The sequence below is a fragment of the Lolium rigidum genome, chromosome 7 (assembly GCF_022539505.1).
Source record: "Lolium rigidum isolate FL_2022 chromosome 7, APGP_CSIRO_Lrig_0.1, whole genome shotgun sequence".
Taxonomy (NCBI): Eukaryota; Viridiplantae; Streptophyta; class Magnoliopsida; order Poales; family Poaceae; genus Lolium; species Lolium rigidum.
Genome location: NC_061514.1, coordinates 125464003 through 125477272, shown reverse-complemented (window position 1 = coordinate 125477272; position 13270 = coordinate 125464003). Strand labels below are relative to the sequence as shown.

At 44.4% G+C, this 13270-nt stretch overlaps 2 protein-coding genes across 2 annotated transcripts; one reads left to right on the top strand and one right to left on the bottom strand.

Annotated features, from left to right (window-relative positions):
• Positions 1-4596: 4596 nt before the first annotated feature.
• LOC124678882 lies at positions 4597-6110 on the bottom strand. Its single transcript, XM_047214738.1, has 3 exons — positions 5705-6110; positions 5355-5569; positions 4597-5263 (listed from the first exon to the last, which is right to left on the bottom strand). Exons 1-3 carry the CDS (start codon positions 6108-6110, stop codon positions 4607-4609), a joined length of 1278 nt encoding a protein of 425 aa, XP_047070694.1. The 3' UTR covers positions 4597-4606.
• A 5656-nt stretch (positions 6111-11766) lies between these two features.
• Positions 11767-12102, top strand: LOC124671949. Its single transcript, XM_047208265.1, has one exon. The coding sequence runs from the start codon at positions 11767-11769 to the stop codon at positions 12100-12102; it is 336 nt and encodes a 111-aa protein (XP_047064221.1).
• Positions 12103-13270: the final 1168 nt, after the last annotated feature.

Sequence of the window (13270 nt, the reverse complement as noted above, 5' to 3'; positions counted from 1 at the left end):
TGCGGCCAGGGTTTCCTTGGCCCCTCCTCCAAGCCTATGGCCGGCGGCCGAGAGAGGGAAGGGGAGAAACTTACCCCCCAAGTTGATCCCCCCTAGGGTTTTGGGAAACCCTAAGGGGTGGCCGGCCTGGGCCTTTGGGATTTGGTGTGCCTGGCCCATTAGGGCAAGGCAAGACCCCTCCGGCCCATGTTGGACCCCTTAGGTCGTTTGCCCCATGGTGGACCCCTCCGGAACATTCTAGAACCTTCCCGGTCTTCCACCGGAAAAATCCCGAACTTTTCCGAAACCTAGAAATCAACTTCCCTTATATGAATCTTATTCTCCGGACCATTCCGGACCTCCTCGTGATGTACTGGATCCCATCCGAGACTCCGAACAAACTTCGGTCTCCATCTCATATTCCGAATCTACTCATGCGACATCAAACCTTAAGCGCGTCACCCTACGGTTTGTGAACTATGCAGACATGGTCGAGACTCCTCTCCGACCAATAACCAATAGCGGGACCTGGAGATCCATAATGGCTCCCACACATTCATCGATAACTTAGTGATCGATTGAACCATTTACATACGATACCGATTCCCTTTGTCACGCAATACTTTACTTGTCTGAGGTTCGATCATCGGTATCTCCGTACCTAGTTCAACCTTGTTTCCGACAAGTACTCTTTACTCGTACCATGGTATGTTATCTCTTGTGACCTAGTCACATGCTTGCAAGCTAATTAGACAACATTCCACCGAGAGGGCCCAGAGTATATCTATCTGTCATCGGGATGGACAAATCTCACTCTTGATCCATATGCCTCAACTTGCACTTTCCGAATACTTAATACCATCTTTATAACCACCCATTTACGTAATGGCGTTTGATGTAATCAAAGCATCCTTCCGGTGTAAGTGATTTACATAATCGCATGGTCGAAGGACTAGGTAACTATGTATCGAAAGCTTATAGCAAGTTGAACTTAATGACTTGATCTCATGCTACGCTTATTTGGGTGTGTGTCCATTATATCATTCATCCAATGACATAACCTTGCTATTAACAACATCCAATGTTCATGATCACGAAACCATAATCATCTATTAATCAACAAGCTAGTTATACAAGAGTCTTACTAGGGACTCCTTGTTGTTTACATAACACACACTACTAGGAAAAGCCTTATTGCCGGCGCACCAAAAACGGCTATTGCCGGCGCACCACGAGCCCGCCGGTGGGAACGCGCCGGTGGTAATGAGTTACCGCCGGCGCACCAGCAGGTGCGCCCGGCAGTAAGATGAATTATCCCCGGCGAACCAGGCACGGTGCGCCGGCGGTATGTTTTTTCGAAATTCAAAAAAAAAGCCGGATCTAGATCTAGATCTAGATGCGGATCTAGCTCGGGTTCATCTAGCTCGGGTTCATCTAGCTCGGGACCTTAAAAACAGTGGCCATGCGTTGCCGTGCGTTGCCGTGTCGTCGTTGCCGCACCGGTGTAGGAGGAGGAGAATGAGGCCGGAGGTGGTAGTTTAGGAGGAGGAGGAGGAGGAGGAGGAGGAGGAGGAGGAGGAGGAGGAGGAGGCCGGAGGTGGTGGTGGTTTAGGAAGAGGAGGAGGAGGAGGAGGAGAAGATGGCCGGAGGTGAAGGTGGTGGAAGAGGAGAAGGAGAAGACGGAGATGGAGGTAGAGTCCCGAGGTGGAGGAGGTTACCGGAGGAGGAGGAGTTCACCGGAGTAGGTGGAGGCCACCGGAGTAGGAGGAGGTCACCGGAGTAGTAGTCGTCTTCGGAGGCCGTCGGCGTGAGTATTGCAATGAGAAGAGTAGGAGGGAAAGAGAAGAAGGGGAAGAAGTGAGGAAGGAGAAGAGGGATGAGGGCCGGCTTGACTATATAGTGTGGGTTATCGCCGGCGCACCAAGTAGGGTGGTGCGCCGGGGTATTTTTTTTCTTTTTTTCTCCCAAATCTTAAATCTGAAAAAAGTCCTGTTTCTGTTTTGAATTTGACGAATCCATTTTTTCTCCAAACGGCCGTAGGCCGTTGAATTCGAATAGGAAATTTCGAGTAGATCGATTTTGATATAAAAAAGTTTTTCATCGGAGGTCGTATGCAACCAGAAATCCCGTTTTACCGAAAGATGACACCATTTTGCATAATATATCGAAATTCATTTTTTCCAATTTTGATGAAAGCTAGATTACATAATACATGGGCAGTTCAAAGGATTTTATTTTTTGAATTTTTTATCATTTTCTTTTATTTTTTTCAAAACTGAAAAGGCGGTCCACGGGGGGGGGGGTGTAGAGGGAAAATTATGGCTGCCCTTACCGCCGGCGCACCATTATGCTCCAGCGCCGGCAATAAGAAACTTACCACCGGCGCGACAACATGGTGGTGCGCCGGCAGTAAGGGGCTCGATTTTTCCGGCCTGGTCTGGTCCTCTTTGAAATTTATCGCCGGCGCATCTTTTTTGCTTGTGCGCCGGCAGTAAGCCTCCATCACCGGCGCGGCGCTTATTTGGTGCGCCCGCAACATGTTCCACCGGCGCACGTCCAAGGTGGTGCGCCGGCACCACTTGCCTCCACCTATAGGCCTTTTCCTAGTAGTGACACATGTATCAATGTTTCGGTTAATACAATTATAGCATGGTATGCAAACATTTATCATAAACACAAAGATATAATAATAACCATTTTATTATTGCCTCTTGGGCATATCTCCAACATTAAGATTTCTAAATTTTGAAGATTTCATTATTTGTTGTTCTTTTCTGGTCTTGTTGCAATTTTTGGTATATGCATATTTGTATAGAAAAAATATCTTGTTCGGTTGTGCCAATGTAATTTATAGCAATTATGTTGTACTCAATGTGTAATCGAGCCTACAACATAATTGATTGATGTAGGCTTCATGCTCCATAGATCTTAGGAGAACTCTTGTGTTTTCTTCCATCGTGATTGATGTAGGCTCGATTTTTCATGGAAGTACTACGGAGTCTAAAGGGGGGCCCAATTCAAATCAACTCTTGGATAATTAAGATGAAAGAAAACACGAGAGTTCTCTTAGAAGATCTTAACCGATTATTTTGAAAGATGCTTCAAAGCTGGAAATCCAAAGATAGTACTCACTGTTGTAGTGTTGGTAACAGCTGTAGGCCAAAATGGAAATTTTGCTCCGCGGGTCTTGTGACCACGTTTTGATGTAGATGTCGATTTTGTGAAACTCTGAGAAATCATACTGAGACATTTGTCGCGCAAATTATTCTTGTTTGTAGTACTGTAGACTGTTTATAGGTGATAGACAGTTTATCCATACAACTTTCCATGACCCCTGTGTAACTGAGGACTATTCCGAAAGGAAGAAGCAAGCTGCATTTGATAGTTACTGAGATAATGTACTGATGCACTTGAATGTTTTCCATTGTAAAATCTGCTCGCCGCTGTTCATTCTCGCAGTCCCAGGAGCAAAACAATGTTGGTGTTAAGCTCGGTAGCAGCTTGAACACATCTCATCCAATCTTGTTTATTACAGGAACTTTGGTAGCAGCTTGAGTCATTCTGTCCATAACCCTCAGCAAAGGATAATTCGCATCCTATCCAAGCTGCAAAGCCTTAACATAGCTCTCGAGACTAACTATCTGGAACCATTTTAGTAGCAACAGCAGAGAGCAGTTTTCCACCAAAACGATCAGACCATTAATATTCCCCAGCTGCACCAGATTCAGGAGAAGGTGCCAGCGAGTTGGCCGCTCGGTTTGGGCACGAGAGGGCCGTCCTGGCACTCAGCTCCACCTCCCACTCCTTGCACACCGCGATTCCAGTTCTGCCAGATGAGGCGCTCCCATGGAGCAGAGCATGAGCATACGGTCCAGGGACTGCTCCGGAATGCTGAGCATCAGTATGTCATCCGGCGGCTGAAAGTGAAAGGAACTAGAGAACAGGAGCCGAGGCCGTTGTGTCATCCGGTGGCAGGCATCATAGCACGGGGCCGACAGCGGCGTGGAAACATTGTCGGGTGTTGGCTGCCCGCTAGGCCGTCTCATCTCATCGTCTCGCCTCGATCGTCGCTGCAACTAGATCACCTTGGCGGTGCTAGCGGGGCATTATTATTGGTGGAAGACGCAGTGCTCGACCTTCCGGAGCTGTCATGCGCTTGCGGGTGCGTGTATCCCTTCTCGTGGATCGAATAGCGCTGGGAAATTTTGGGACCGAAATTACATACGCTCTCACATTTCTATTTTCTGGCGGATTTTAATACGATGAGAGGATCCAAAATGATTTTTCGCGTTTTCACTTCCATCTCCAGTTGACTACTCATATCAAAGACACTGGCAGCAGAGATGAGCTATGGCCATTGTTGTAGCAGCTTGAGTCATTCTGTCCATAACCCTCAGCAAAACAATGTTGGTGTTAAGCTCGGTAGCAGCTTGTGGCAGCTACCATGCATTATGTAGTGATATCAGGCTGTGAATCAAAGAAAGAAACTGACTTGCACGGAGCCTAAGAAAATACGTAGCAGAGGCTCATCTCCAAATGCACTAAGCATTAAGATTCTTTTAAGCTAGTCAACACTAACTACAAAATCACATCTTCTAAAAGTATACAAACTTTGGAAACATGATTCTTATTGACATGGCTCCCACAAGCTAGACCATGTTACCTTCACCGACATTACAAGGCCATACATATCACTTGATATTTTTGTACAGCTTCCACTCTTCTGCGGCTTAAACCACAGATTGTCAGTTATGATGTCCTCAATGTCGTAATCAAAACGACCGGGTGAATTATAGTCACCAACAACACCATCAGGATGGGAATTATCATCATCCAGGTGACTATTGTGCGTGTATAAGTCTATTGTCAAATGCTTGCTGTAATTCACACTAACTGTGACAGGTGGCAGCTTGCAAACACTCAACTTCCCTATGAAGATTGGAAAAGCACCCTGGTGCATGGTACGGTAAACCGCGGTTACTGTAAGCCAATCAAACAAATTGTCCCCAAGATTGTGCACCTCACACTCCAACACAGCCAACACCGCTTTCGGGATAGCGGTCATTCTCAGATCGACGCTGCCGTGGTGACCAGTATTGATGTGCCAATGTAGCCTTTCATAGTCTGCATAGAATGATGGCGCATAGACAGAATATCCGTCGATTAATACCTTATCGTTTTCACGTTCTTCATCCTTAATTAGTAAACGATATTCAATTAGCACAAGCCCAACCGCATAGATGCCTTGATGCGCGGTAAGTAGAGGTTGAAGCTTAGAAGCACCCTGTATATTTGATACAGTTAGACATATATCATGCATGGTTTTCAATAAAGAAAAAAAAGGGGAGAGAGACAACAAGAAAAAGTCCACTCACCGGCTTAAGCTTGCATGGTTTGTCTCTTGGGTATTCAAAGACAATATTCCGTAGTCCGGGGTTTCGTATATCTCGGAATGCAAACATACCGTAGATCTCAACCGTGTCATCACGAGGAGGCAATAAATTCAAACTGAATACTTGGATAGCCCGTCGACAAGGCTCGTTCTCCTTTTTGTTCACCCAACGGTTTTCCCATATTGGCAATGGAGGCACTGCAGCCAATATGAAAACAAATCACTAGATATCAAAAATTGTGATGTAAAACTTTATAAAATGTACTCCATAAGAACTGTGTGGATTCATAGTATGAAATTGTTTCATAATTCAAATTTAGTATGCCCACTTACACAAGCTTTGTGTAGATACCAGATTTAAATCGAGCTGACACGGGCCCTCGACACGAAGGGACCCTTTCCATACTCTCGATAAGGGATGTGATTTCTCGGCGGTGGGCATGGGAGGAAACTGCATCTGATTCTCCCACCTCTCCTCCATGTCGGCGGCGTAAAAGGGGTGTCCGTCCTCGTAGCGGAACATGTACCCGTATCCCGTTGAACCGTAATGGAGCTCCTCTTCTTCATCGTCGTATGGTTCGTGTGGTTCGTCCGGCTCGTAGTATTCGTATTTTCCTTCCTCGTCTCGTTCTTGCTGCTCCTTGATGATGGAGTCCAGTTCCTTGTCCCACAGCCAGGTGCCGAGCACCTTTTCCTCTAACTTCTGTCTCGTATTCGCTATGTCCAGATCCAACTCCATGGCTACCGGCGACCACCACGCAACCTGTTAGGTTTTTACAAACGAAAACAGGGACACACGATTTTCTTTCTCGGCCGACAATGGCGGACTGAAAGACGATTTACCGCCGCCCGGTGCGGATGATCCCTCGCGGTCTCGACTCGCCTTGGTTACCGACTCTATGTGGTATTCTGCTTGTGGGCTTCCCGTGTTTTAGTTCGGGCTGCTAATGGCCTTGCTTATGACTGTTTCGGATCAAAATTTAATCGGCCGAAACACGACTAACCAATAAAATCTGCTCTGCCTGAGGAGCGACCGGTCAACGCCATTATCTCCGACCATCCACCACCATTTTTCTGCTAATAATAGCATCATTGTTTATCTCCTGATGATACGATGCGATGTTCTCAAATCTCCATATACAGTACTCCGTATATATATTGTTTCGTGTTGTCACCAGCTGCAGCCTGCAGCTGATATTATCCCTCTTAACTCTCGTCTTCGCGGCTGATGGCGACCAAAAACCGTGGAGCTCAGCTCAAGCTGTATACACAGTGTATGCTAGTTGTCTACAGAGAATTCATGAGAAGAGATATTGCTCTCGAACTAATGAGATGGCGCCATTACATGCCCGCCTATGTCTGGCAGATTGTGCTACATTATTTTTCTCTCTTTTTTTTTATTTTTTGTTTTCTTTTGAAGCAAACATTGCCACGTTTTGACTCTACACAACACAAGCAGCATAGCCCTGTTTATAATTTCATATCCCCGAATTATCTGCGCAGCTTTTCATTTATTTGTGTCTCCTCTTTTTTATTTGACCTACCGTGAGCAACTAAGCATCGCCTGTCCTGACAAACGTGTTTGAACCACTACTAATTGCCTCGACGTGTCAAGAGCATGGTGTACAAACAAGCATGAAGCATCTGAGCGAGAACTCAAAAAACTTCCAGGACATTATGGTTAGGGTATGTATTAATGTTCTAGGTTCCAACTTTACCTGAATAGGCTGAATTATACGCTGCTCACATACTATTAGCACTTAATTAGGAATTTGGAATACATGCATGTTGCTTTTTTCGCTTACATACATCTTACAAGTTCATACTCCATACCATTCTAGTGCAGTCCAAACTGGAACTAATTTAAAGGTAAATAAGTAACCAAACAAGACGTTAACCACTTAATGTATATGGTTGGAACAAACATTAATAAGATGCCAACATTTCTAGGAGAATATAGTTCACCTCCACCGATAGTTATGAGTTCTCAAAACCTCCTCGCTGCCGCCGGAAAAGGCCTCCTGGTGGCTACCAGTAGAGGAGGGTGCCATCTACAGTATCTTTCTCCCTCTCCATATCTTCGACCCTGCACTGTTCGCCGATTCTGGGTGAGCGACTGGTCGTGCTACCATCATCTTAGATGTGTGTTGCTGTTGCAGCCCCGAGTAGGGCTGTGAAACAAAATCGTCATGGCTATAATTCTTGACAACACACTCATCCTGCTCCACACTGCGGACTATCGTCGGACAGTGACAACCACACATCTATGGCTCTTCATGAGGCGGTGACACACCTCCTGGAGCGTGCAGTTGGACTCGACGCCTAGGGCGCTTGTCGCCTCGTCCATGAGGAGCATAGATGGGTTTTTGAGCATCGCACGGGAGATCACGATGTGCTGAATTTGGTCATCGGAGAGCTACACGATGTACTCGTCGTGCATCTCGGGTCTGTGTTCCGGTGGGATATCGGTATCTTCGACGGCGAAATTGGAGTGTTAGCTGTCTACAAATGTGTCTACGATGATAGATCTGGCATCTTTGATACCTCTCATCGTCGAATAGGCGTGGCACAATGTTGATGAGTACTCAACGGTTCTCTTTGCGTTGGTATGTTTTTTTTGCTTGATTGGTCGATGGCCGTTGTTTTTGCAGTGTTTTCTTAAACATCGATCGTAATCCGTGTGCTTCCAATGGTGCTGGTTGTTTTGTAGTTTTTGTGAACCATTGATGGCATCGGCAAGGTCATTTTTTTTGTGCATCCTGATGGGTGCAATTGGTATCATCTTAATATTAATTTATTTGCAATGTGTTCTTATTTTATCGAAAAAAAGCTTTCTAAGAAGAGTATTTTTCTACCAGGGAGGCGTGTATGAACACTACGGGAACCAGTCAAGGTGCCGACGGCCGGCGGCCGTCGGCACAGCTTGTCTTGCCGTCGGCACAGGCCTGTGCCGACGGCAGCCGTCGGCACCTTGCCGTCGGCACAATAACGCCTCGGCACAGACTAGCGGTCGGCACAACATCCTGTGCCGACGGCAAAGCCGTCGGCATAGAAATAACGTCCGTTTAGTAATTTTGGCTCGAATTTTTTTTAAAAAAAAATTTTGAATTTTTTTTTCAAGTTTTTTTTTTCAATTTTTTTAATCTCTCACATGTACCATTTTAACTCTAACTACACTTAATACTAAGTCAAATTTCACTCATGGTCAAACTCAAACTTCCCGATCGGTCACCCATCCTCACTACTCCGCCCCTAGCACGCTTAACTTAGACTAGCTTCCATGAAAGAAATGACACTTTGTTGATAATACTACTATATCAATCCTATTAACCCCTATTTCTTGGTGTTGCACATCTTTATTTTTTAATTCCAAACAATTAACTACATAAACTATAAACTACAATGAATAAGTATATTAATCTTGAATTCAAATGGACAATAAAATGATTTTTTTTTTCTATTTAATATGGAATAATTAATATCTTTAAATCCGTAAATCAGAATTTAACAAATAATATGTCAAAATTGATCAGAAAAATAAGAGGAATCCAAATATGACATCTATATCATATTCTGAACCTAAATATGATTTTTATAAAAAAACTTGAGCATTATATCATGTACCTGTAGTTCAAATCTGGTCGGCCTCCTGCCGATTCGGCAGGAATTTGTCTTTTTTATGAGGGTTGGACGGAAAGGTTTCAGATACACCGGTTAAGAAATTATCCATATTATGTGGTCCAGTATTTTTGAAAAATGTGTTGGTACCAATGTGAAACTTTAATTTGGTGGTTGCTTCACAAAACACCCGGTTTTCGACACCTCAAAAATGAAAAATGACTTTTTCGTGCGATAAAATGGAAAACTTCCTCCTGCAACATCGTAATACACCCCAAGATGCACATGTGTGCATAATATGAGCACATTATCACAAACTATACCGTGATTCTATCCATAACATTAGTCGTTTGACCTAAATGTCATGAAACCTCGAACATGATAGCTTATTTAGTGAAGAATTTTTTATGATGTTTGCAATTCTCCAACTTTAATATTTTTCCTTGCAACTATGACACATAATATGACACCACGCGAAGGTTTCACATTGTTTGGATCGTTTTGGAATTTGTTATGCCCGTTTCAAACAATATTCAAAACGGCGGGCATGAAGATCCTTTGCCCGGAGCTGAGGCTCGCTAAACTTGCGTTGGATCTCTGATGAAATAGCATGTTGTGAACCTAAATATGATTTTTACAAAAAAAATTGAGCATTATATCATGTACCTGTAGTTCAAATCTGGGCGGCCTCCTGCCGATTCGGCAGGAATTTGTCTTTTTCATGAGGGGTGGACGGAAAGGTTTCAGATACACCGGTTGAGAAATTGTCCATCTTAGGTGGTCTAGTATTTTTGAAAAATATGTTGCTTTAATTTGGTGGTTGCTTCACAAAACACCCGGTTTTCGACACCTCAAAAATGAAAAATGACTTTTTCGTGCGATAAAATGGAAAACTTCCTACTGCAGCATCGTATGACATCCCAAGATGCACATATGTGCATAATATGAGCACATTATCATAAACTATACCGCGATTCTATCCATAACATTGGTCGTTTGACCTAAATGTCATGAAACCTCGAACATGATAGCTCATTTAGTGAAGATTTTTTTATGATGTTTGCAATTCTCCAACTTTAATATTTTTCCTTGCAACTATGACACATAATATGACACCACGCGAAGGTTTCACATTGTTTGGATCGTTTTGGAATTTGTTATGCCCGTTTCAAACAATATTCAAAACGGCGGGCATGAAGATCCTTTGCCCGGGGCTGAGGCTCGCTAAACTTGCGTTGGATCTCTGATGAAATAGCATTTTGTGAACCTAAATATGATTTTTACAAAAAATGTTGAGCATTATATCATGTACCTGTAGTTCAAATCTGGGCGGCCTCCTACCGATTCGGCAGGAATTTGTCTTTTTCATAAGGGGTGGACGGAAAGGTTCTAGATACACCGGTTGAGAAATTGTCCATCTTAGGTGGTCTAGTATTTTTGAAAAATATGTTGCTACCAAGGTGAAACTTTAATTTGGTGGTTGCTTCACAAAACACCCCGTTTTCGACACCTCAAAAATGGAAAATGGTTTTTTCGTGCGATAAAATGGAAAACTTCCTACTGCAGCATCGTATGACATCTCAAGATGCACATGTATGCACAATATGGGTACATTATCTCAAACCATGCGACGATGCTAGCCATAACATTGGTTGTTTGGTGTGAAAGCCATGAAACATCGGACCTGATAGCTCATTTTTGAGAAGGTTTTTGAGATATTTGTAATATTACGTGTTTGATATTTTTCCAAGATAGATCTTATTTTTCTGAAAATTTTGATATATTATTTGTATTTTTCTGAGTTAGAATGATTTAGTTATGATTTTTGGAAGATTAATGTGGTAAAATGGAAAATAGCTATGCCGACGGCTTTGCCGTCGGCACAGGGCTGAAATATGTGCCGACGGCAAAGCCGTCGGCACAGGCCTAACGCTGTTACCTCGCCGTCATGGCGGAGAGGTTGTGCCGACGGTCCAAACTGTGCCGACGGTTGCCGTCGGCACAGACCTTCCTGTGCCGACGGTTTTCCTATGCCCACGGCTTACCTGCTGGCCTGGCCGGAACGGGTCCTGTACCGACGGCCCCGATATTTTGCCGTCTGCACAGAATCTGGCCGTCGGCACCTCGGCGCGTTCCCGTAGTGGAAGTCTCTCTTGTGGCTAAACCAAGTGCTATTGTTCTTTTCTTTTTGGTAAGGAAGGCAAAAATCTGCCGCCCTATTAAGTGGTTGGGCATGTAGTGGCACATTCCCAACCGATTAGGGTTCGAATCAAGCCTTGGTTGAATTTCTCGTGCCTCACAGAGGAGCTCTCCATTTCTCGTGCTGGACTTGTTTAACCAAGTGTTATTATCGGTGGTTGTTTTTAAAGAAGATTTAACGGGACTGGCTGATCCTACTCAAATTAACTATACATCTCCAGACAATGATATACACGGGAGATTTCGTGCAGGCACGTTCATGCTGTCATTTTCGTTTCGACATAATTAATATTGCCGTCTAAAAAGTGCAGCATTTGCCAACCAGCAGTCCAAGCATTTAAAAAACGGCCCTTTAAAAAACGGTGAGTATTCTTATGTCATATTATTCTCATTTCATTTCACAGCATTAAGAACTTTGCACATGCAGAGCAAATCACCAAACAAAACATACAGCCATCTCTGCCCCTCCCACACTCCTCTTTATAAACCACGCGCGAACTCGAGAGCGGCTCAGAAAAACAAAAACCACAAGGCAGATCGAGCTGAGGCCAGTACTACAGCACAAACCAAGAAGAAGAATGGGGGAGGTGCCGATGTGCAGCGTCGTGCCGCGCCGCGCCGCCGCGCACTTCCGCCTGCGGCACCACGGGGTGCGCCGCAAGGTCCACGTCGTCCGGCTCGGGAACGGCGGCGCCGGCGCACGGCGGGCAGGTAGCGCCCGCGGGCTCTGCAGACTCCGGCGCATGATCAAGCTCCGGTATCTCGGCAGCATCATGTGGCGCCTCACCGGGCTCTGCGCGGCGGCGATGTCGGGACCATCCCGTGTTTCCGACGGCATGCATGGCATGGAGCCGTGCTTCGGCCGACCCTTTGTGTCGGCCATGCTGGTGAGGCGCGCGGGACAAGACTGCTAGCGGCTAAATGCACAAATGTACATGGCACGACTGCTCAATGCACAAACGCACAGTGGAGGCATCAGGCATGTAGCAGTGAACCACTGATTTTCACAGCAATAGAAAGAGATTTTCACAGCAATGTACGTATTAGTTAGCTTCCAAATAGCAGAAGGAAGTTTGGTGATATGTGCTATGCTATATATTGCAATTCCATATCCAATAAACTTTTTCGATAAAGAGTGCTTTATTACTCAACAATTTAGGTATTACATCCAGCGTCTGCATAATTAAGATGCGCACAGCCATTCAAGTATCAAGTCTGAAACAAAATTAACTTATAAAGAAAAACAAAAAGAGCGAACTAGATTAAGCTCCATTGGCTTTAATCCGCCTATTATGCAGTCACCCATGTTAGGAAATAAACTCCTTGGACGTATTCTCTAACCGTGTAGACGTCTCCGTAAAGAGGTCTCGGTACTCCAATCGTTGAAGTGGCGACCATGAACGGAGCAAAGCCGTACATCGGTAGATGACCTGCACAAGAGAAGAATTCTTATCATTAAAAACCTTGTCATTTCTATATAGCCACAACGATCATACAATGGCAATCGCACCCACTCTGATTAGCGTTTTATACCTAGGATCTACCCTATTTAGCCAATTGCCAAAAAATATTTGCAATGCTACGAGGTGGGTATTAGGTAGAACCCATCCGAACATCTGAATGATTGACCTTATAGATCTAGCAACCGGATAGTTGAAGAAAAGGTGTTTTATTGTCTCATCTTCATGACAGAAAACACATTTCTTACAGCCATGCCCGTTATGTTTAACAAGGTTGTCTTTAGTTATAAAATCACCCCGAGGAAGATACCACGCAAAGACTTTTGTTTTCAACGATATCTTCATTTTCCGGATGGATTTATTATTGGCAATCGGTTGACCAAGAAAACACCGTTCTTGGTAAAGCTCCATCGGAATTCATCAGCCCCTGAACTAGTTGTATTGAAGCTAACCTCTATAGCAATTCATTCCAACAAGTTAGACGGGGAGCCAATAAGATCACGCATGAACGTCATAACGGGTGGAGAAGTTTCCATAACCTTATGCAAGATATCTCCCTTATGACGAGCAATATTATATAAGGTTGGATATTGTTCTCGAAAAGTAGTTGTTCCCAACCATC

Bases quoted from the DNA above. Each gene is read 5' to 3' on its own strand.
- LOC124678882 (XM_047214738.1), bottom strand. From the start codon at position 6,110: ATGGAGTTGGATCTGGACATAGCGAATACGAGACAGAAGTTAGAGGAA. The intron at 5,570-5,704 runs GTAAGTGGGCAT...TATTGGCTGCAG, and splicing joins GGTATCTACACAAAGCTTGT to TGCCTCCATTGCCAATATGG. The intron at 5,264-5,354 runs GTGAGTGGACTT...TCAAATATACAG, and splicing joins AACCATGCAAGCTTAAGCCG to GGTGCTTCTAAGCTTCAACC.
- LOC124671949 (XM_047208265.1), top strand. From the start codon at position 11,767: ATGGGGGAGGTGCCGATGTGCAGCGTCGTGCCGCGCCGCGCCGCCGCG.